General features: G+C 45.6%; 1 protein-coding gene across 1 annotated transcript; it reads left to right on the top strand.

The window, feature by feature from the left end:
* The first annotated feature begins 1,316 nt into the window (after positions 1-1,316).
* On the top strand, positions 1,317-20,893 carry cckbra (cholecystokinin B receptor a). The gene is made up of 5 exons (XM_037472216.2): positions 1,317-1,750; positions 7,954-8,202; positions 13,002-13,263; positions 16,468-16,595; positions 17,143-20,893. The coding sequence occupies exons 1-5, from the start codon at positions 1,597-1,599 to the stop codon at positions 17,721-17,723; spliced, it is 1,374 nt and encodes a 457-aa protein (XP_037328113.2). The 5' UTR covers positions 1,317-1,596; the 3' UTR covers positions 17,724-20,893.
* The last annotated feature ends 347 nt before the right edge of the window (positions 20,894-21,240 follow it).

Here is a 21,240-nt window from a genome sequence, read left to right as displayed (position 1 = left end):
CACCACACATGCACACACGGATGCACACACACACACACACACACCTCCCACACAATACCAGTATGAAAGCAGCAGCAACGCGGTGCTGTTTGCTTGTTAATCCATCAGCAGGACTGACAGCAACCATCGAACTAAAATACCAAAGCCATCCTCCCCCACAGTGCAAACTACCCCCCCCCCCCCCCCCCCCAAGGCTCCAGACAGTTATCTTTTTTAAAGCATCAATATCTTTTTTCAAGTGATCACACAGAGGCTAAACCCAGAGGCGATCTGAGGATGTTCCCCACATAAACAGGCCATCATGGGTCCTGTCGGCCGAAGGGAAAATCTAACTACAGAAAACTATATCAGAGACGCTCTGCGGTTTAAAACAAATCCCATAGAAAGATAAACCAAACAGTCACACTAAGAAGAGTGAGAAAAAAAATCAATATGCAATATCTTTCCTTTAGCCAAAAAAAAAAACTAATTTGAAACCACGGCACCTTAGCTTTAAATCCCAAGATAATTTAAGAAAAAAAGGTACCCAGTACCCTTCACTGAACCTTGAAGAATTGTGGCCTATTTGTCCCACTGATTACGCCGCCCACCCCCCGCGCCCCGGAGGTTTCCCTGAGGAGGAATCGAAGAAATTCATTGCTTGAGAGAAAGAGATTGCTGTCTTATTGATTCACCAAAACGTTACGGAAAATTAAAACAATTTAAAACAATACAGTGAAAGATGAGCTTTAACAACACTGCTAAATGAGAGAGGAAGCGTTTCATGGCGCCCAAGAGGCCACCTTCTGTTCCAAAAAGTGAAGCCAATGCAGAAGTGCTGCATTCTTTCTATTGTCCATCAGTGCAAGACTCCTCGACGCCTATGAGAAAACGACTACTTCTCCCATGATTTTTTTCCGTAATTAAACATTGTAAACAAGTTTGTGATCCCAATCTCTAGTTTCAAGTCTTCCTCTATCGAGCGCGATGGTCATTTGGTAAAATGTGGTCCCATTTAGAACTGGGACCATAATGGACCATAAAGCTGGTAAGGGGAAGGGGTGTAACTGTCCATCTGCAGTTGGATTCAAGCAGAGCTTTGAGATGCCCAAAGGATAAAGACGTGAGCTTTGACAGTTCATTTGTGGCGTCTATCGTCACTTCAAAAGTAAATAGCAATTCTAAGAGATTCAAAGAGGTGAGCTTGAAGTCGCCGCTCCTCGCCCACTTGGTACATTTAAGAAGCCACACTCCAGTAGCTGTGACTGAACTGTACAGTGACAGTCGTGCGCTGAATGGAGAGAGGGAGACAGAGGGAGGCGGGAGGGGGTGTGTGTGTGTGTGTGAAAGAGAGAGGAAGAAAGAGAGAGAGGGAGAGCTCCTCAGTTGCCTTAGCAGCGCAGCTTCATTCCCTCACAGTCCGGTGCGGTGCGCGCTGCGCTTCACTTCACTTCACTTTACCGGGTGTTCCCCTCTCCTTCTTCTTCTTCTTCATCTTCTTCCCACGGTCCGCCTCGTTCTCCCGTCCCTGCGAGGTGGCTTCGGGGCTGGTTATTTATCTAAATTAGCAAAACTCCACTTTTACCTCCACCAAGTTCCACCCACGGAAAGGAACGGATGGATCTGGCTCTGCAGGCGGCGAACGCGAGCGCGGCGGAGGTGGTGTCGGCGGGATGCGCGGAGCAGCGGAACCTCAGCGGGGAAGTTGGCGACTATAACATCAGCTGCCAGAACGTCTCCGTCATCCCCAGAGCAGCCAGAGGAGTCAAAGGTAAGGGTTCCCCTCCTCGTCTCCTCTGGGTCCTCAGCGCCAGGCTGTCTCTGGTGAATCAGCCAAGCTGGGCTGTGAAAGTGTAATGCTTCCATTGGGCATGAACAATAACCAAACTGTCTCTTATTTATTGTCAACAGTATGTTGACACTAAGAGTAAAACAAATAGTTGTTTTTTTTCCTTCATAGAAATCAAGTGCAAAAAAAGCCACACCCCCTCTCTTTTATTTATTTCATCAAGAAAGGTTAGATTTGCAACACAAAAACGTAACGACCCCCGTCTGTGCTGTAAGATAAAGGGAAAAAAATGTGTGCGTTCGGAAGTTGTTTTTAAATCACGTTTCTCAGCCTCATTTTGTGCAATCCATCACGAGCAGACCAATTATACTGGTGCTTCACGCCGCATCAATACCGCCACAAATTTAGTGTGCGTTTGTGTGTGTGAGTGTGTGCTGTGCAAGAATTAGTTTTAATCCTGAATGTTTTTTTTCTCTTGTGTATAACTCAAACTGCTGAGTGCACACTGAGGAGATTAAACCACACACACACACACACACCAGAGGAAGATGAGACCCTTCGCCTCCTTCCAAACACCATATGGGAAATAAAGGTCGATTGAGGTCTAAACGGAGGCAAGAGTTATTTTTTCTTTATTTCCCCCCACGCTGCTGCAGCAATATTTTAAACCCCCTCACCCGCCTACACTAAATTATTCACAATCTTTATGTGCAACATTGCTTCATTGATCTTTTACAGCAGCCGCACAAATCCCATATTTTGGGCAATAGTTATCAATCTTTCTTGAGAAACATAAACACCTTTCAACCATAACAAAGCACGGAGCTTAAACAAAAACAGAACATGACAACCTGAAACCGGTTTGACTCTAAATATAGGTACTAAAACCCCAAACCTGTGGACAGGTGACTCCGGCATTATCTTCTCGAAAGCTCCAGGCGACAAACCCTTGATGAGGCCAACGCGCACTTCATAAATCCCTCTCAAGACTGACGTGACGCTAAGCAGCGTGAAGTAAAAAGGGGCCGGTGCACATACAGGTCCGGACCACTAATTTGGTCATTAAGTGCGTCCCGAAAGAAACGATTCATCACGCATTATTTCTTGCAGTTTTCCCCCCCCGAGGACGGCCTCATTGGCCTGGTAATCGTAAGGAAGACGAAAAAAAGGTGTTCCTTGTTAACTCCAGAATTTACAGTAAGGGCTTATCTGGTAACTGGTCATTCTGCTATCTTTTTATGACCCATAATATGCAAACATGTAAACAACAAACAAAAACATGTGTGAAATCCTCCTGAAATGCCAATGCGTTATTTTATAATAGACAAAGACTGTGTTTGCTGCTGCGGCATTAAAACAAACAAACCAGCCGGTCGCTTCGGGCCTTTGGATGTAGAATGAAAACAAAGACAGGGAGGCTTGTTGGTGCAGAGAAGGCATGCAATGTGTGCACAGTAATAGCGAAGGGAGTTTTCTAATATCACCCCCCATTTCACCTCGTAGATTATCTCTGCCCCCCCCCAGGTGTGTGCATGGTGAGGCAGTCTGTCAAAACGTGATCATGAGAATGAGATTGAATAATTGGAGACATCCGAGGGGTGCCGTTAAGGCAGACACGGGGCGCACACACACACACACACACACACACACACACACACACACACACTTCCTCCCTCCTTGCTTCCTATACATTTAATAAAGCAAATCAATAAAAGTGTTATGGCTTTAATCCGTAAATTAATGAATTATTAACAATGGAGTTATCGCAGATCATGAGGGTGTGTGGACGTGTGGTCTGTGGAGTATACCACATAATAGATGAAGATGCCCTCTGTATAATAGTTGTAGTGAGCAGTAACGGCCTGCGTCTGAGTGAGCTCACCATAGCGGAGCAGGGCTGCAGTTTTATGAGGTAATCGATCAGACGGCGTATGTAGGAGGTCTCATTTCACTGTCGGTTAATCCTTCGTCCAATGACTCGCAAGAACTGAGGGATGAGGGGAGGGGTTTGATAAGTCACAATAAGTCACAAGTCTTTATGCTAATGTCCCAAGTCGAGACAGACTAATCCCAACTCAAGTCATTGAAGCCCCTAGTTATTAGTGTTAAAGTCATCACAGTCACGTGACTAGAGTTTTTATTATATTCAAGTCTAAGTCACATGACTCCAGTCTGACTCGTGTCAAAGCACAAGTTTCCATTGGTCATGTGACACCTGTGCAACCGCAAACAACTTTAAAGATCCGGAAAATATATGAACTGTAACTTGTGATTGATTTTTCTTAAGTAAAGTCTGAACCTCGCAGAGTCCAGAGGTCTCTACAGCCTGGAAGAAGTCCAATTAGTAGTTTGCACTGTACGGTGCTGGAAAAAACACCTGATGCCGCAACGCTCGCTTCTCTAACAAAATCATTTATGGGAATTAAATGGCTACCGCCTCGATTGATTGTTTAATTCCATAAAATAAATTCACCTGAGAAACGCCTCCAGTAATATGCAGCGATGAGGTGCAAATGAGACCATATTGAGGCTAATTAGGGAACCCATTTAATCAATTTAGGGTCGGAGTACTTGATCTCACTACCTTCAGTGGGTATACTGTAGTGGGGATTAGGACACCTGGAAAGACAAACTTTTCAATTAATTACATTATGAAGGGTGGATGAAGTTTGCTTGGCACGCATTTTTCAACTCCACTTTGCACACCGCCTGCGTCTAGCCTCCTGTCACCGTGTTTGGAGAGACAGCAGAGTGCACAGGGATTTAGTGAATTGGTCCTCCCCTCCCCCTACTAGGGAGCGACTGCATTGCAGTAACTCTGCTAAATGCTCGACTTTAAACCAACCAGAGCCCACACCTACGGCGCTATCTGCCACACTCCCATCCCCAAGTCCCCCCCCCCCTCTGCTTCCGAATATATTCTCTTTGGTATTTGACTTGAATATGGTAATGAGGGTATTGGCGGAATGAATGGTGCGTATACGCCGAGGCCCTGGTGGGTAAATCAAAATGTGCCGAGCTCGATTGGTTGGAGCGCTACAAATGAGCTCCTTACCCATGTGTGGGTCAAGCCGGGGAAGGGTCAATTTTCTTCTCTCGTGGGACGGCTGGGGAAAAGACTAATCTAGTTTGGTTGTGCTGAGTGTCAAAGTTGCTCGTCTCATTAGAGCGACGGAACGATGCAAAGGGCTTGGCGTTCAATTGCTTTCTTCAGTCGCTTCAGCACTTTTTTAAAAGATCCAGTAATGCGCGTTCAGGTCGCCGCAGGGCCAGAGACCAGGTTTCAGCCCTAAAAGAGATCTTCCTCAATTGGGGGGGGGACATTCAGAATGAAAACAGTCCAAAAACACAACCATTCATAGATCGAAAGAAAACAGATGTTTACACGTAATCATAAGCAGCTCCTTGTGCTGGGAAAGCCCATCAGAAGGAAAACATCATTCAAATTTCAAAACACTCAGGCTTGGGTTATGCCTTCTGTTCTTTGGGATGAGTCGTGTGGTGGAGGAAAATTGTAAAAAGTGCATGGACAAGTTTTGTAATTGTCAGCCAGATTTACAGAGATGATTTGTTTTTATTTACTTTCCCCGCCAGAGGCATCGCATAAAGTAAATATAAAAAGGCAATAAATGTGACTGCATTGAAGGTTTTATATGATCATCTCATCTTCACTTCTGCCAATTTCTGGTATGAGCAAATTTATGGGACTACAGAAAACGTCAGCAGGTGATAAATATGTTTGTCTCTTGACTCGAGGACTTTCCCCCCCCCCCCCTCCCCCTTCACAGAAAAATATGTTTTTCTCTCTGGCTTTCCAAAAGAGACCCTAATAAGAATAAATTTGATGTTTATTGCTTTAAGGAAACATTTGAAACGGTATTGCGCTCCGGTAAATGTCATTATGTTGGAGTGATTTCTCTAATAATCTGTCAGAATTCAGTGGTCTTGCGTCTACACAAATCTGTTCATATTCATATCTGTAATTCAAAAAGACGTCCTTCACACCATAAAACGACTGCAATTCTTCACCAAAACGTGATCACAGGCTGGTAATTCATGTCAAAGCGAAAAAGAAAACTCATGTTGAAATCATTGCTAAAAGAAAGTCCAATTATGGACCAACACGGGTTTGAAATGAAATTTAACAACTCCCACGGGACCAGGGCTCATTGTACGTCTGCAGCTTCACCGGATTTCCGCTCGTTTGTAATAAGGAGGAACCTCGGATCTGCATGGAGCCCGAACGTTCCGTCATCTCACAGGGGCTCGGCTATGAAATGCCCCCCCGCGGCAAGGCCTTTATTAAAATGGGAGTTCGGAGTCGCGGCGTCTCGCTCGCATCGCCTCCGAAGTTATAACTGTTTGTTATCACAGTAACAACAGGGCGCATGTCGTCGTGGAAACCACCGTCGTGGCGGGAAGTGGCAGTCGGCTTTGTCGGGTGTTTGTTTCTCCCCGGTGGACTAGATTGTCGCCGCGTTGGCAAGAGCAGTCGCGCAACTTCACAATTGTAGTTCAAAATGAAGACGAACGGGTGGGACTCGGTTATGGAAAGGACGTAGGGAAGTTCGGAGAGTGGAAAAGTAGGGTAGCCCCCCCGGGTCGTACCGCACTCCTCATCTACCAAAGAGTGGCTATGAAATGGTCGCTGTCCTCACTAAGTTGTTCTCATCCTCTCCTGAAGATCGGGACAAAGTGAGGCGATGACATGTTGACCACAGCCCGATAAGAGACACGTGACTTCATGTTCCGCTTTGACAACTGCTGCAAAAGGAGCATCTCAGAGTCCATTTTTTTTGCATTCATTTATAGATGGATTTGAACGCAGCTGTCACGCCTGGGGGAGTCAAAGGAACCGGACTGAATCGTCCTGGAGGCGTCGGGCTCAGGGGAGTCACACGTCCCGCTGGTGCTCAATGAATTGATAATTCCATCTTCACTCCGCTGGGTCGCTCCCGATCTAAAACAGGAAAGCTGGGGGGCCCCCCCGCGCTCCGTGTTTGTGTGGGAAGTCTCAGAAGTGAGCAGCGCTTGAGCAGACTGTGGATAACACAAATCTCGTCAAAACTTGCTTTCCATTCACGTGGCGCGGATCCTCAGCGGATTAAGCTGCTCTCTGAGTCTCCAGAGGATTTTCCAACCAAAAGAATAATTAATATTTGTGGCGCGGGGGGTGACCAAGTCTCACACACGGTGGAGGTGATTAAGCCTGCGACAGTGCCCATGGGTTCAAATCCCACAACTACTTTAGCCTTTTTCCAAATGTGACTAGAAATGAGTTACAGCTACATTCCTTTTATGATGATTTCAAAACAAATAGAAGATCTTATAGTGATGTGACCTTTTCTTGCCCCGACATCTTTTCGCCTCTGCTTCAAAAATAGCACATGGAAAAAGTTGTAACTACTTTGTCCATCTGGATATTTTTTTTTCAGTGGGGATGAAGTCCTGGCAGACCAGGTTAGCAAAGCGTAGGGTTTTACCGGAGAGAGCGGGTTTTAGTTATACAAAGTCAACATCCCTATCAATGGGCCAGTAGTAGTTATCATGTCCAATATGGATGCATAAAAACACAAATTAGATGCAAATATTTTATTGTAAAAATTAATTCAATTGTAAAAGAATGTGCAGATTTAAGAGTTAAGTTATTTCATATTCTTGCCTTCACCCGATGGATTGATTATGTCCAGTTGTCTGATGATGATCAAAAATCTCAACAAAGTAAGCTTCATCTTTTTCTCCCGGTGATATTGATCAAATTAGAATTTGGCTCACAGGGGGCATGCTCACAATTTAGGTTGGTTTGTTGGTTTGCCATGTTATTCTTTCTTGTGATAGACTTTGGTGTTATCTTAATGCACCCGAATTCTCATTTCCCACGTGAACGTTCTCAATACAGCCCGTTCCCTCTGTGTACCCATGCCATTTCTTGTCCTATTCATACGACGTCTCCTTATTTTGTCATTTCTCATGTCATTTCATGCTTCAGTGATGAAGGAATAAAAAGCACCCACATCTGCATAAAGATGAGAAAAACAACAATGTTTGTTTTTGTCAATCCAGCATAAGTCTCTTCACAACCGGGCCGTTTAATTTCATTACGGTCGCTGTTCCATGAAACATTTTTGTTGTCTCACGACATAACACTATTAAATATTATATAAAATCTATATTTTTTTTTTCAGAGATGGACTCATTCCGCATCCTGCTCTACTGCCTCATCTTCCTGCTGAGCGTCTTCGGCAACCTGCTCATCATCGTGGTATTGGTGCTGAACAAGCGCATGCGGACCGTCACCAACTCCTTCCTGCTGTCGCTGGCGGTCAGCGACCTCATGATGGCGATCTTCTGCATGCCCTTCACGCTCATCCCCAACATCTTGGAGGACTTCATCTTCGGGGGCGCCATGTGCAAGATCTTCTCCTACTTCATGGGTGAGGTTGGAGGCGAGGTTGTGGGGTTATGTCTGAGAGGTTGAGTTTCCTGCCAAGAGCTTGCTGAAAATGAAGGAAAGGACAGGAGGGCACTAGACAAGAGCTTTCGGAGTGGCTTTCTTTTTCTGCGTGTGCGCCTCGAGTCATGTAAGGTGCCTGAGTCACATGGAGAGGTCCCCAGCCCCCTGAGTTCCTTCGTGGTCATCTTTGTCCCAAATCCAATTATCGTCCCTGTAAGGAGAGGCCGGCTGAATCTTCTTTTCAATCACCCCCATTCAGCTCTTCCGAATGGCGGTGCGGCCTTAAGACTTCAAAAATAACCCTTTTGTCCTGCGGCTACCTGGTCGGATATTTCATACGTCTGTTCGTCTGTACAGTAAGACACTAAGGGTCAAATTGACAAATAGCCGTGTTAAATGATGAATCACTCGGCCATCTGAACGGCGATATTTAATTAAACCGTGATTAACGACCTGGACTTCCGTCTCTGCAGCTGAGACAGATGTTACTTCCTGAATGAAAGCACAACAACGTTTAGTTCTGCAGCGGCGAACGCGGTAATTAAGAATTTTATCGGTCACGGTTTGAATCATTGTCTCTAGAAGGATCGATGAGCCCCTGTGACATAAAAAGGTCCAGTTAATCAATAGACATAACATATAGGGGCTGCGGAAGCTGGGCCTCTAGGGGGGTGGGGGGGCGGTTGATGGAGCTTGTGAGCTACCCCACCGCTAACAGCTGGTGAATGACCGTAGCTCGCCGAGCTTCTTCAGTGCGTTGTGTTCACTGCTCCGGCAATAACTTCTTAAGACATGATTGCTTTCAATTGAAAGTTACTGAAGGAGAAAAAAAAAAAGAGTTCTTACAGCTAGAATTAGAAGGAGAGAGCTGCAATGTAAGCAGGCGGCCAGTCCCAGGAGTATCAACCCCCCCCCCACCAATATTTACCTTTTGGAGCTGGAATTTCATCTAGAATAGTATTAATAATAATGCAGCTTCATATGCATTATTCTGCCCGTAATTTTCCTGTCAGCACTTTAGGAGTTCTCCAAAGTTAAATGTTTTCTTCTCATGCATCTGAAAATTATCCTTTTTACTTGGTAACACTGTTTTGGACTCTTGTTGCATTCCTTCCAATTTGTACAAATATCATTGAACTACTGATTTCAAAATATTGGCAACAACACTCACACCCACATCCATCGTAACCCTAACCCCCAATCGGAGTCTCCGATGAGCAGGGTCCTCGATCATCCAAAACCGATCGATACTCAGGATCATTGAGATCCTCACCCATTGATCATGAGGCAAACTCATCCGCCCTTTGCACACTCATCATTAAGACACGCGATACACCATCCGTCCTCCCGTCCACACGCTGCCCCACGTGTATCCATCTGTTTGCCTGTCGCTCGATGGCCGCGCGAGTCACCCCCCCTCCCTCCCCGTGCTGCTTCGGTGGCAGTTATGAGATCAATGTTGCAATAATCCGGGTGTGTGCGGCCTTCGATCACCGGGTTTGCCTTTGCCGGTCATGTGATGCAGTTATTAACCTACTTACCGGCTCCCATCCGTAACCCCCCTCCGCATTACGCAAGTGTGTCCAGTGCCTGTCAAGTATTTATTCCATTTGGGATTCCTTTTGGCAGTTTTCTGGAGAGAAAATTAGGTGTGAGCTGAAAATGAACATATTTTCTGATGAAGGAATGCAAATCCTTTCCTCCTCAGGGGAAGGTGTGCACTTCAAATCAGATTCAGAGCTTCACGGCCCTCGGACTTCGAGTGTTCGCCCACGACTTGTATTTAATGAACAAGAAAAAGGGATTATAGCTCCCTCGCTCAGAAAACAGAGATACGGAGCGAAGGGAGGAAGAAAGTGGGAGCGTTTGGTCGCATCCTCGGCTGGTAATTAACTTGGCTGCACCTGGTCCGGAATCACCTCTCCTCCAAGATCACACCCTCTCGATTCCGCCTTCATCCGAAGAAATCCTCTCGACTTCAGAGACTTTCTGAGACAATAACAGAGACCTGCCTGGAAAGGAAACGTGCCCAATGTCCCCCCCCCCCTCTTCTAATAAAAGCAGTTGATATTAAGGAGCCGATTGGGTTTTATATCTTGGTATTGGGGGACCACACGTGAAACATGATATAGGCTGGTCTTACCAGCGTATAGGGCATTAATATGAGATGAGCACCAAGCAGTCGCTGCAGTCCGTTTTATAGTTGCTAAGCATTTTCTATGTCATAACTCTTCCTGGACGGCTGGACAAATTGGTCCGTCAATGCTGCTGATGTCAAATCAGCAATTATTTGCTCAACCCGCCACATCCTCCCTTTGCCGGTAATAAAAACAGATGGTCTAGCAGACTGAAACGTTGAAAGGCCAAAAATGGAGAAAGAAAAGCCCTCAGACAAGAAGCGTCTTTGAGCATCAATTGCGTCATCAATTGAAATTACCGGGGGGTGTTGCTGCCATACATCACCTGGAAGTGTACTTCCTTCCACTGCGAATGTACACAACCTCTCAGCTAATGGTCTTTAGGAGTGTATGGTGTGAGCGGTCCGTGGCTCTCGCCTCTGGTGGGGTCTCATCCTTAAAACATGAATGCAAAGGATGAGCTGGGAATATCAAATAATACACAATATACTGTATAATAGCTGATGGTGGTTGGACACAGTCCTCTCTTCATAAAACCCTTTGTCTTTAAATCCTGCTCTGTGTCTGTTTGATTTGAAGCGGACTTCACGAAAGTGCTTTACTTTAAGTATTGTATTATTCATCTTCTATTCGCTCTTTGTATTGTTACTTTGAAAAACAGTGTATCACGCTTTCGGCAATCAATGTAAGGTGAGAGCTGCGCCGGGCATGACCGCCCTCGAGCATCAACAAAAGACCCCCCTCCTGTGTGTCTGATTTGGTCTGTGCCTCGGCTTTGCACTTGAAAGAGACCTTGTGGGTGTGAGTGACTTATTGTGCGGTGAGGGGTGTAAAGATCTGCATCGCTCGACGGTGCTACCCACCTTCTTCCGTTTAGCCCCCAGCCAGAGGTGTTCACTGGTCGAGTGTCTAAACGGGCCGACAGACAGCGACGGAAACAAAAACTGTAACTCTAGTCGCGTGTTGCAGGGGGAGCCAGCTAGGGAGCACTCTTGCTAACTTTCTGATCATATGAACACGTTTAACGTAAATTTTTCGGGTGAATTCATGCACAGTTTGAAGAAACAGGAAGATTATGTTCCAACTTTTCACAAAAACAAAAATATGATTATTATTTAACAGCGGTACTCCTAACCCATTGCCGATGTGATATAAAACCCATCTCAGGTTAAACCTCCAAACACATGTTAAGCTGAACCAAATGCTTCGACCGTTGCCATGGTAATTCACGTCCCAATCAGTATTTCAGTGCAATGCTATTTTTATAAATATATACACAAATAACAAAAGGACAATTCTGATCGCCCATGACATATTGAATAAATGATGTAGTGTGTGTGTTTATATACTGTATGTCGGTGGGGCGCTGTCCAGGGTGCTGAGAACATCGATAGACAAAAAGGTCTATGTAATCAATTAGTGGACCTTTTTGTTGCTTTCTTTGTCAACATGATGCGACTCCGGCTCCAAGCCAATAAACCCCGAAGGTTTTTTGGTTTGATATAGTACACTGTCAGGTTTCATGTCGCTGTTGCAGCAATCACAGAAAAATGATCCCCTCGACAAGCCAAAATGCTTTAAATAATGCACGGCCCTTCGACAGCTGGCGCAGCATGAAAGGTCTTTCCGTAATAATGATGTTTCTTTTGTTCCTGAGTAGTCCGAGTCAGCTCCTTTGTTCTCAGGCAGAACGGTTCTACCAGACTCCGCATCAGACCCCCACGACCAAACGTCTCTTCACATTTCCTGCGGTCGATTTATACCGTTATCATTTGGCTTCTGATAACAGAGCTGATCACAATAGAATGGATCTTATTTTAGTGGTTGTTAGAAGACGGCACATTGTTGTCGCCTAATGGAAGCAGTCCAACACAGCAATGTGGTTCCTGACGGTTGCATAATATAGATTTCCTCCCTGGAAGGATAACACCACACCGCGGCTTAGTCAGGACTTTCTCCTCGGTGGCGGGGATTAAAATGTTGCTTCTCGTAGCGACAAGAGGATCAGCGTGGTGAATATATTCCCAGGGAAGGGAAGGGGGGCAGGGGGCCCGTGACACGCAGGTAGGGGTCCATCAATGCTTTTGCCGCAACCTGTCTCGCCCTCGGATCACAGGATATATGCACATGCTGAGCTGGCGCTTGTCTCAGGAGGAAATTACACTTGTGTCACAGAAAGCTATGAACAGAAATGTTTTCCAGCAAACTGAGAGCTTCTTGTACTGTGAGGGTTTCTTTACAGCTCAGCTCTCGAAAGGTTTAGAAGTAATCGGCTACTGGCTTTTTTTTTATGCTGGGTACCGGTGAAGATGCACCGTTGTGTTGAAAGGTGTTCTTTACAGGAAATGGTGACTAATGGTACTTAAAGCGCAAAAAAAATAGCTGACAAAGCTATACAGTGTACTTGAGGGGGGAACCAGAAGGTATGTGCACATATGGCTCTTTCAGTCTTTATGCTAAGATAACCGCCACACGGCGGCAGCTTTGTAGAGAGGAAAGCACTATTGATCTTCTCGTACAGGCCTGTGCAAGAAAGCAAACAAGCATCTTGCCCGGTGACTAGAGTGCCGAAGAGACGCCCAGACCAGATCTCAAAATGTTTTCTTCTGGTCCTTTATTTAAATCATATTCTCTCCTGCAGGGATCTCCGTCAGCATCTCCACCTTCAGCCTGGTGGCGATCGCCATCGAGCGGTACAGCGCCATCTGCAATCCGCTGAAGTCTCGCGCGTGGCAGACCCGGTCCCACGCCTACCGCGTCATCGCCGCCACCTGGGTGGTGTCGCTGCTCATCATGGTGCCGTACCCGGTGTTCAGCCAGCTCAAGGCCTTCCCCAAGGCCAACGGCACCGTCGGCCACATGTGCCGCCTGCACTGGCCCAGCGGGCCAGTGGAGCAGACCTGGTGAGTATCGGTGGGTCGCTGGCCCAGGGAATGCATTTTGAAATACCACGAAAGACCTGCATGGGCAATAATCTGGTGGACGGGCCTTCGTGACGGGGACGACGGACCCAGACTTGAATAGATGGAGTGAACTGAATAAAATCTGCACGGCTTTGTGTTCCAGTGGTGTGGCGACGCTCTGATTTACATGCGCTGTAATTGAGTAATCTATATGCGTCATCGAGCAGTCGCTTTCAGCTCTGAGCCCGTGCAATCGAATCACCTCCGCTGATTGCTTATGGTTATAAAATGTATTGCATGCTGATTTAGTCATTTTAGTAATCTAGCCTTAAATTTCATGCCCGGACCGTGAAGGCTTCTTGTTCTTGTTGAAATAAATAAAAATTGTCGTCTAAGACTTGAAAAACTATTACTGAAGCAATAGAGTACAACTTGGTGGGCGTTAAAATAGCCTTTCATCCATCTGCGTACTACCCTCTGATGGCCAATACAGTACACGATTCTTTGCTTTGTTGCTAAAAGAAAAAAGCAGCCCAAGCAAATCGATGCGCTGCCAGGCATAGGATAAGATGCCATATGCCGCAAACATCTTCCGGGTCTGCAGCGTAGCGCCATTAAAATTAAGAAGGAGAAGCCGAACATGGCAGACGTCTCCCTACCTGACAGCGCTTTGTGGTCGAACGCGCTCCTTCTCGTCCCGTCTGTCAAACTGTAAAGCTTCTCTGGGAAAAGACGCGGCAGTGGGAGAATCGTTAATTAGTCTGCTCGGTGAGGAGGGAAGAAGAAGGAAGAGAGTCGAGGGGCTCTGATGTCAAAAGTCCAGACGTGTCACTAAGTACGCGGACCGTTCAAGTTTTAATTTGCGGCTTGGCCTTTGACCCTCCGGGACGGTCTTTGAAAAGTACACCAGGGTTAGAGGGTTCAGAATCCGACTGAAAGCTGATATCACCTTTTACTGTCTTCTCACCTTTCATTTTAGCGCCTAACGAAGCGCAGAGAGTGAATAAAGTTTCAATCTTTTTAGTCCGAAAGGATGAGCCAATCATTTTCTAAACAAGTTAAAGAGGCATGAGCTCTCTGAGAACTGATCCCGTCAAGTCAAAGACTAATGTAATGATTTTTTAATATTTGTTATTATTTATTTGCATGGTTAGCGTTTTAGCGACTTTTAAGTCTAAATTTAAAAAAGGTACCCGCAGAGGTAAATAATTATATTTGTTAAAATAAATTAACTCAAAAACATTTGACATATGATCAGACAAGATCATATTTTCCATTAAAGAAAAACCTGATTATCTGCACAAGTCTAACAAAGATGGCTCGAGGGGAAGATGTGGAGAAAATAAAAGGAATATGGATGCTCTAAAACAGACGAATAGAATAGTTTTCCTTTCACATTAAAACACAGAAACAGACAGAGGAGAGGGAATGATAACCACTCTAATAAGAGAACATCATTACAACTACTAATGCTGCTACTTTTTGAATCAATGCAAATTCAATTTAATTAAAATATTTTTCTTAAAAATAACAATCACATGTCCAGTCCATCCGAAAGCTGGCCAAACATTAACCAGTAAGGTGAACCTCACGTGACTGACATTGGGAACTATAGAGCAACGTTGCTTGTGGCTTAAAACTCAAGAGAGATTTTGCACAGTATCAAACAGCCAGCTGACGAGAGGCAGAAGAACCTTCTCTTTTCTTTTGAAAATGAGAGGCTTTAAATGAGAGGGGCCACGCAGAGCTCAGACTGCTGGGAAGACATTAGAATATCAGAGAGCCAATGAGACTTCCTCCGTGCCGTCACTTTCATGTGCTGACTGATGTGAGCCGCGTGGGGGGGAAGGTTATCCTGGGATTGTGACCAATCAAAAGGGAGACGTGTCCACAGATGGTAAAGATTCATTGCGATCAAAGTGACACCTGTAGTTACTTTATCTCGTTTATTCATGGGTTACCCTTTCTAGTTTCACTTGTGAAAAGGGTTTGAATCATTTGATCCTCTGATAGTTTATTTTTAGAAACCCCAACTCATTCATCGCACTTTCATTCATCAACTGCATATAACACAGCAGAACCGTGTTGCAGGTCTTTTAATGTTGTACATCGTGAAATTACACATTTTCCCTCAGTATTCTTTACAATTTACTCAGTTCACTGCTTTTTCTTTGAGGTGTCATCCATCCATGAACTTCAAGAGAGCTACGATCATTATTCTTCTGTGCCACAAAAAGCTGCACCTTTTATGATGAGAAAACAGCCGGGTACACAGCGTTGAGTCTGAGAAAATGACTCCAATTCTCTCTTGATTTATTCCTTCAGTAAAACATTGTGAACATGAGTTTATGGTCTCCATCGCTAGTTTCAACTCATCTTCACTAAAAGGATGTTCATTTAGTAAATGATGATGGATTTGAAGTGAAATAGACCGCAAAGAGTATGCTTTAGGGCGGGGATAAGTTGTGTCAGGTAGGCTGCCACAATGACATTGTTTGACCAAAGTTTATTTGAACATTTTGGTCACCTAAAAGCGTCACTTTCAACATTCAGTTGTACTTGGCTTCGCCAAGAATCAAAACCAGAGGTTTCGAAATCCACAGACACATGAGGGCTGTGTAGCCACGTAGTACGATGCCACTGTGCACACTGTCAATATGTCAAGACTGTTTGAGTAGGTCCTGTTGAAAGATGGCTTACCTACTGAAAGAAAAGTACTTGTTTAATAGTGTTTGACCTGCCGCAGAAAACTAGTGGAACCGGGCCGCCTCAGTCTGAAAACCACATGGACCCAATGGAAAACAAGTTCACATGGTGGTCCGGCCGAGAGAAGCCCATCTTCAAGCTCTCTCTTTATTAACCAGCACCGTGCAACTCCTCTGGTTGCAAAAAGAAAGCCAGATTGTATGAATATGTATATGTATGAAAAAGTGATTAATCCTCACTTGATTTATCACCTCGATAAACATTGTAAAGGTCTCAGTTTAATGTCTTAACACATATTTCATCAGACCGAGTGGTTTGTGAACTGCTATGTACTTTATTTATCATTACGTGCATTATTAACTACTTGATACCCTGCGTTATTTAGTACAGTTCTTTTTGGCCTTCAGTTACAAAATGTGATGTGCTTGGTTGGTTCCAGAGCTGATTGAACTCCTTCTCCCTCTCTTGTGTTTTGTTTCCACCGTGGCTGTTTTTCAGGTATGTGCTGCTGCTGTTCACTCTGTTCTTCATCCCGGGAGTGGTGATGATTGTAGCCTACGGCCTCATCTCCAGAGAGCTCTTCCGAGGCATGCAGTTTGAGCTGAGCCAGAGCAGAGAGGCCACCGGTGAGATCCGCCACGAATCCACTCCAAAGTGCAACACACTTTTTTTCCTCGATATTTTTAACAGCGCGGATGAAAAACAATCCATCACACTTTACAGACCGTTGTGTGGAATGCGTTAGAAAGAGGCTGCAGCGGGATTTCTAAAAAGCACGGTGAAACACAACAACAGCCAGTGACGGCTGAACGAGAATTCAAATGAAACATGAAGGCAGCTTTAACAGATGGAGGTTGGCCTCAAGCAGAGGATGACATATTTCGTTGCTAGCTAGGAGTTCTGCACCTGTCGCATGCAGAAATAGACGTCAGAACACCTACTCCGCTTGGTGTTTGTGCGGTATAGTTGTTGTAGTAAAAGGGAAATGCAATCTCGCCTGAGAACAGCGGCTACAGTTACCGTGAGCCGCTCCTGTTTCCATGCAGCCTCGTGTGTGGTTCTTTGCACCTTTGCAAACTGTCAAACTTTGGATTTCATCCCTCCGTCCTTTAGTGCCTGGCAGTCACAGCATGTTGAAGCTGTAAACCTTCTGATTCCCTCCACCCCCCACAGGCCAGAAGAACGGCGTGGGACGGGCGGCCGCGGGGTCCAGCAACGACGACGACGACGGCTGCTACATCCAGGTGTCCAAGAAGCCCCCCGCCGCAGCCGTGGAGCTGCCCACCCTCTCGGCCGCGTCCGGCGCCGCCCGGGCCAAGGCCGAGCGCGCCCGCAGCAACACCTCGGAGGCCAAGCTGCAGGCCAAGAAGCGGGTCATCCGCATGCTGATGGTGATCGTGGCGCTCTTCTTCGTCTGCTGGATGCCGCTGTACTCGGCCAACACGTGGAAGGCCTTCGACCCGAAGGCGGCCACCAGGGCTCTGACCGGAGCGCCCATCTCCTTCATCCAACTGCTGTCCTACACCTCGGCGTGCGTCAACCCCATCATCTACTGCTTCATGAACTTGCGCTTCCGCAAGGCCCTGCTGTCCACCTTTGCCTGCTGCTGCCGCAGCCGCCTCTGCCGCTGGTGGTGCCGGAGGAAGGAGGTGGGCACCGAGGACGGCATCGGCGCCATGTCCATGGCCACTTCCATGGCCACGTCCATGTCCAAGATCAGCTACACCACCGTCAGCACCGCCGGCACCTGCTAAGCGCCGGGGCGGAGCAGCCGCTTTTTTATTTCAAGCTTCGGCTGTTCACTCTCATTTTAGCTTTTATGCTACAATTCACACGCCAAGTAATATTCCTGCCCTCGTTTATGAGGCCTTTTTAACAAAAAAAGGTCTCCTTAAAGTCCTGTGTGCATGGTTGCAGAATGGGAGGCGGGTTTGGTGACATTCTTTTTCTGCCGTTTAATTGGCAGCATCCCGAAAGATGGACATCACGTGCCTGTGCTCTTCCTGTTGGTTTCATTGTTCACTGGCCGAGAGACATTTCATTCAAATAATAAGGGGAAATACCTTAAGGTTTTTACCAGCCAAAAAGGTACATTTCTGATAGAGACATACCGTTGGAACAATGAGGACTGATTACCTCCGTAAAGAAGCAGAATGGTCTGTAGCTCCTTTTCTGTTTGATGTGCTTCTATCTTCACTCATCTTTCTCGGTTGGAAGAACGAAGGCTACACAGGGCAACTTGGATATTGTTGGTTTCCAAGTGAACAGCAAGAAATCTTCACTCTTTTTGAGTTAGGCAAACATCCCAGCATCAAAAATACATTGACTGAGGTGTTTTTAAGATCTTGTAACGTTTTTTACAGTGGCGCTCTGTGATTCAGGCAGGTGCGTGATGCAGACGTTAACATTGGAACGAGAATTACCAGAGAAAGTGCAGTCAGTCTCCGTTAGAGGCTGATTGCACCTGCTGCTTGCTCCGCACAAAAGTGCTTCAGTCAAACACACCTTTTCTGCTCAATTATCTCCGTGGCGTCTTTCATTTCCTCTTGCTCTCTCTCGTTCTCTCTCCCCGCAGCTGCAGTGCACTGCAATTACTCTGAGCAGTACCTAAGTACAGAGACCCCCGGTTTCTAAGGCTCAGACTAACGAGGTGCTCCCGGGGAACCCGCTCGTGGCTTTTGCCCATGCAGAGCCGCTGACAGCCTATCCGAGAGAACTTCACCCATTTATTAAAGACAACAATGATCTCGAGTTTAATAGCATCCTTCCACTCTCTGGATTGTGACCGACGTGCGCTCCGATGAAGTACAAAGGGATTGTAAGAAAAGATGAAATTAGGGTAGGAATGGACCGGTGATGGCAAAGAATAAACTTATTTGATCAGGACCAGCATTATGTAATTCTGCTTATATATTATATTAAAAATATATCAAAATAAAATATTATACTGTATAAGAATAGACGGATAGAAATTCATTTGATTAGGCGAGAACATTGGTGCGACCTATATCTGGTTTGCTTAAAGCATTTGGGAGAGCGGACATTGAAGCCACCCTGTTGCCTCAGAAGTAGCGAGCTACTGTAGCGATTCCGAGGGGCTGTTCCACGAGATGGTTTAGATCATTTTTTCTGAAACTCGGTTTCAAAAAACTTAAAAGCTTAATTCATTAGAATGAGATGCATCTCCCCTTCAAATGTTGGTTGCATCACACAACATTAAGAATGGCGAGAGAGTTAAGTTAGATTCATGAGCTGGCAGTGAGTCGTATCGATCTTCCCATGTGGAAATGATCCGTGACTCTATTCATGAACTCGGTGGGACGCTTTTGTCTTGCAAGCGGTGACATGTCAACAGCTTAGTGCTGTCATTTCCTTATCACTTTCAAGTTTCCTCTCTCCTCGTTCTCTGCAGCCACCGACACTCCACCCACCGCTCACCTCGTTTTTATCTTGCTTTCCCAGCGCAGAGGAGCATGAATACATGAATGGCAATAGAGTGGGGGTGACAGCTGAGATTTTCAGGCACAAGCGGCGATCCTGAGAGCGGTTAAAAAAAGCTGTCGCAAGGGGGGTGGGGGGGGGTGGGTTGCTTTGACAAACAGACTGACAATTGGCACACAGACACACACACACTGCTATAAACACATTGTCTGGCGGCCGTCTCTACTGCAGTATGTTTTTGTAATTAAGCCAGAACGGCGAGTGATTTCCATATTTTTGCTGCCACTCTGTGCGCAGCAGAACCTGCCGGTTTTAGTACGGATTTATTTCAGTGGCCCGTGCAAGTTTCGCCCATCCACTTGCGTGTTTTGGTTGCGTCACAAGTCTGGAGGTTCTTGAATTGCAAAATAGATGTAAAATATATTAAATGACGTTGGCTAGTTGGGAATAATGGAGGTAAGGCTCTTAAAGTGGGTATTAAATTATGTCCTGTAGATTAACAACCAGCGCTCATGTGTATTATGAAGGGACAGGATAAACAGTCTGTACGGTAAAAGCCTCCCACAGCTTTCATTGAATCAGTTTGGCTACTTACCTGACCAGGCCAGCAAGTTACGGTATGTATTATTAAAATGAGCATCCTCACAGCATCCTACTCAGAGCTGCTACTTTTTTCATATTTGAAAGAAAAAAAGCTAGTTGCCAGTGCCATTGATTTCGTCACTGCGAGGTATCCTAATGAGAACGTAAACGGCACTGAACCAAGTTCTCATCTGTGTGAAAGTTAGACGTTACGTCTACACGCTAAATATGGAGCTATAGCTGATGGGAAGTTAGCTTGCTTGGCATAGAATAGGAAGACAACTAGCCTGGCTCTTTCCAAAGCATCTCTCCACCAACAAAAGAAAAAATGTCTTATTGTTTGCTTATTCCGTGAAAGAAACGTAGACGTCTTGGTAGTTTCAATCTTTTAACTGTCAAGATAACTGGATTCCTCCTTTTATGGTCAAGTTAACAAGCTGCTTGCCACTCGGATTAAAAACACTGCGAGTAGTTACACTACAAAAAGCTTTTTAATGTGTACACACACATTAAAAAGCAAATTATCGTGTTTTTCTTGGGGATAATTATTCCTTTACGTCTTTATGGAGCACGTCCACCACTACAAGCCTCTACTCAGTGACTGAGTGTCTCCTGAAGAATGGATTTTCACCGGAAGAAAAAAGTTTACAGTACCAAAAACAGGTACAAATGTGCCTGCATGGGTGAGAAATTGAATTCTTACCCTTCTCCCAGAAGAATAGCTGATGCACATTAAAACTGAAATGAGACTGGCGCACGGACACTTCTGCTCTTATCTCCGCCTCCCTCAAACAAGAATCCCATCAGGCGCTCCGGTCGGCACACAAAAACCAAAACACATGGACAGACAAAACCTCTTCAGTTCCGCAGACAATGCTCGACCGTCTGGGGACGAGAGAACGCCAGACCGCGCTTTCATATCTTATACACGGCAGCAACCCTCTTTCTACGTGTGATGATTCACAGGGAATGTAATTTGTGCTCATTGGGATTTTTGGTTTTACTTAACCTTTGATTTAGAGAATTTTTGGGGGTTGTTTTAACCGTAGTTAAAGGGATTACGCGCTTTGAGGAATCTCCCTTTGAAAAAAAAACGATTTAGTTTCTCAAGATTCTGAATCATTGCCTGCTCAGAGTTTAGCCGGCAGCAAACACTGACAAAAGCTCATAAGTAAATTACGAGAAGTTGTACTGCAATTATTTCTAATGGTTTCCTGTGTGTGTGTGTGTGTGTGTCGGTGGGGGGGA

Source organism: Pungitius pungitius, chromosome 3, assembly GCF_949316345.1.
Source record: "Pungitius pungitius chromosome 3, fPunPun2.1, whole genome shotgun sequence".
Taxonomy (NCBI): Eukaryota; Metazoa; Chordata; class Actinopteri; order Perciformes; family Gasterosteidae; genus Pungitius; species Pungitius pungitius.
Note: the sequence above shows the minus strand (reverse complement) of the source record. Positions and strands in the feature narration are given on the sequence as shown.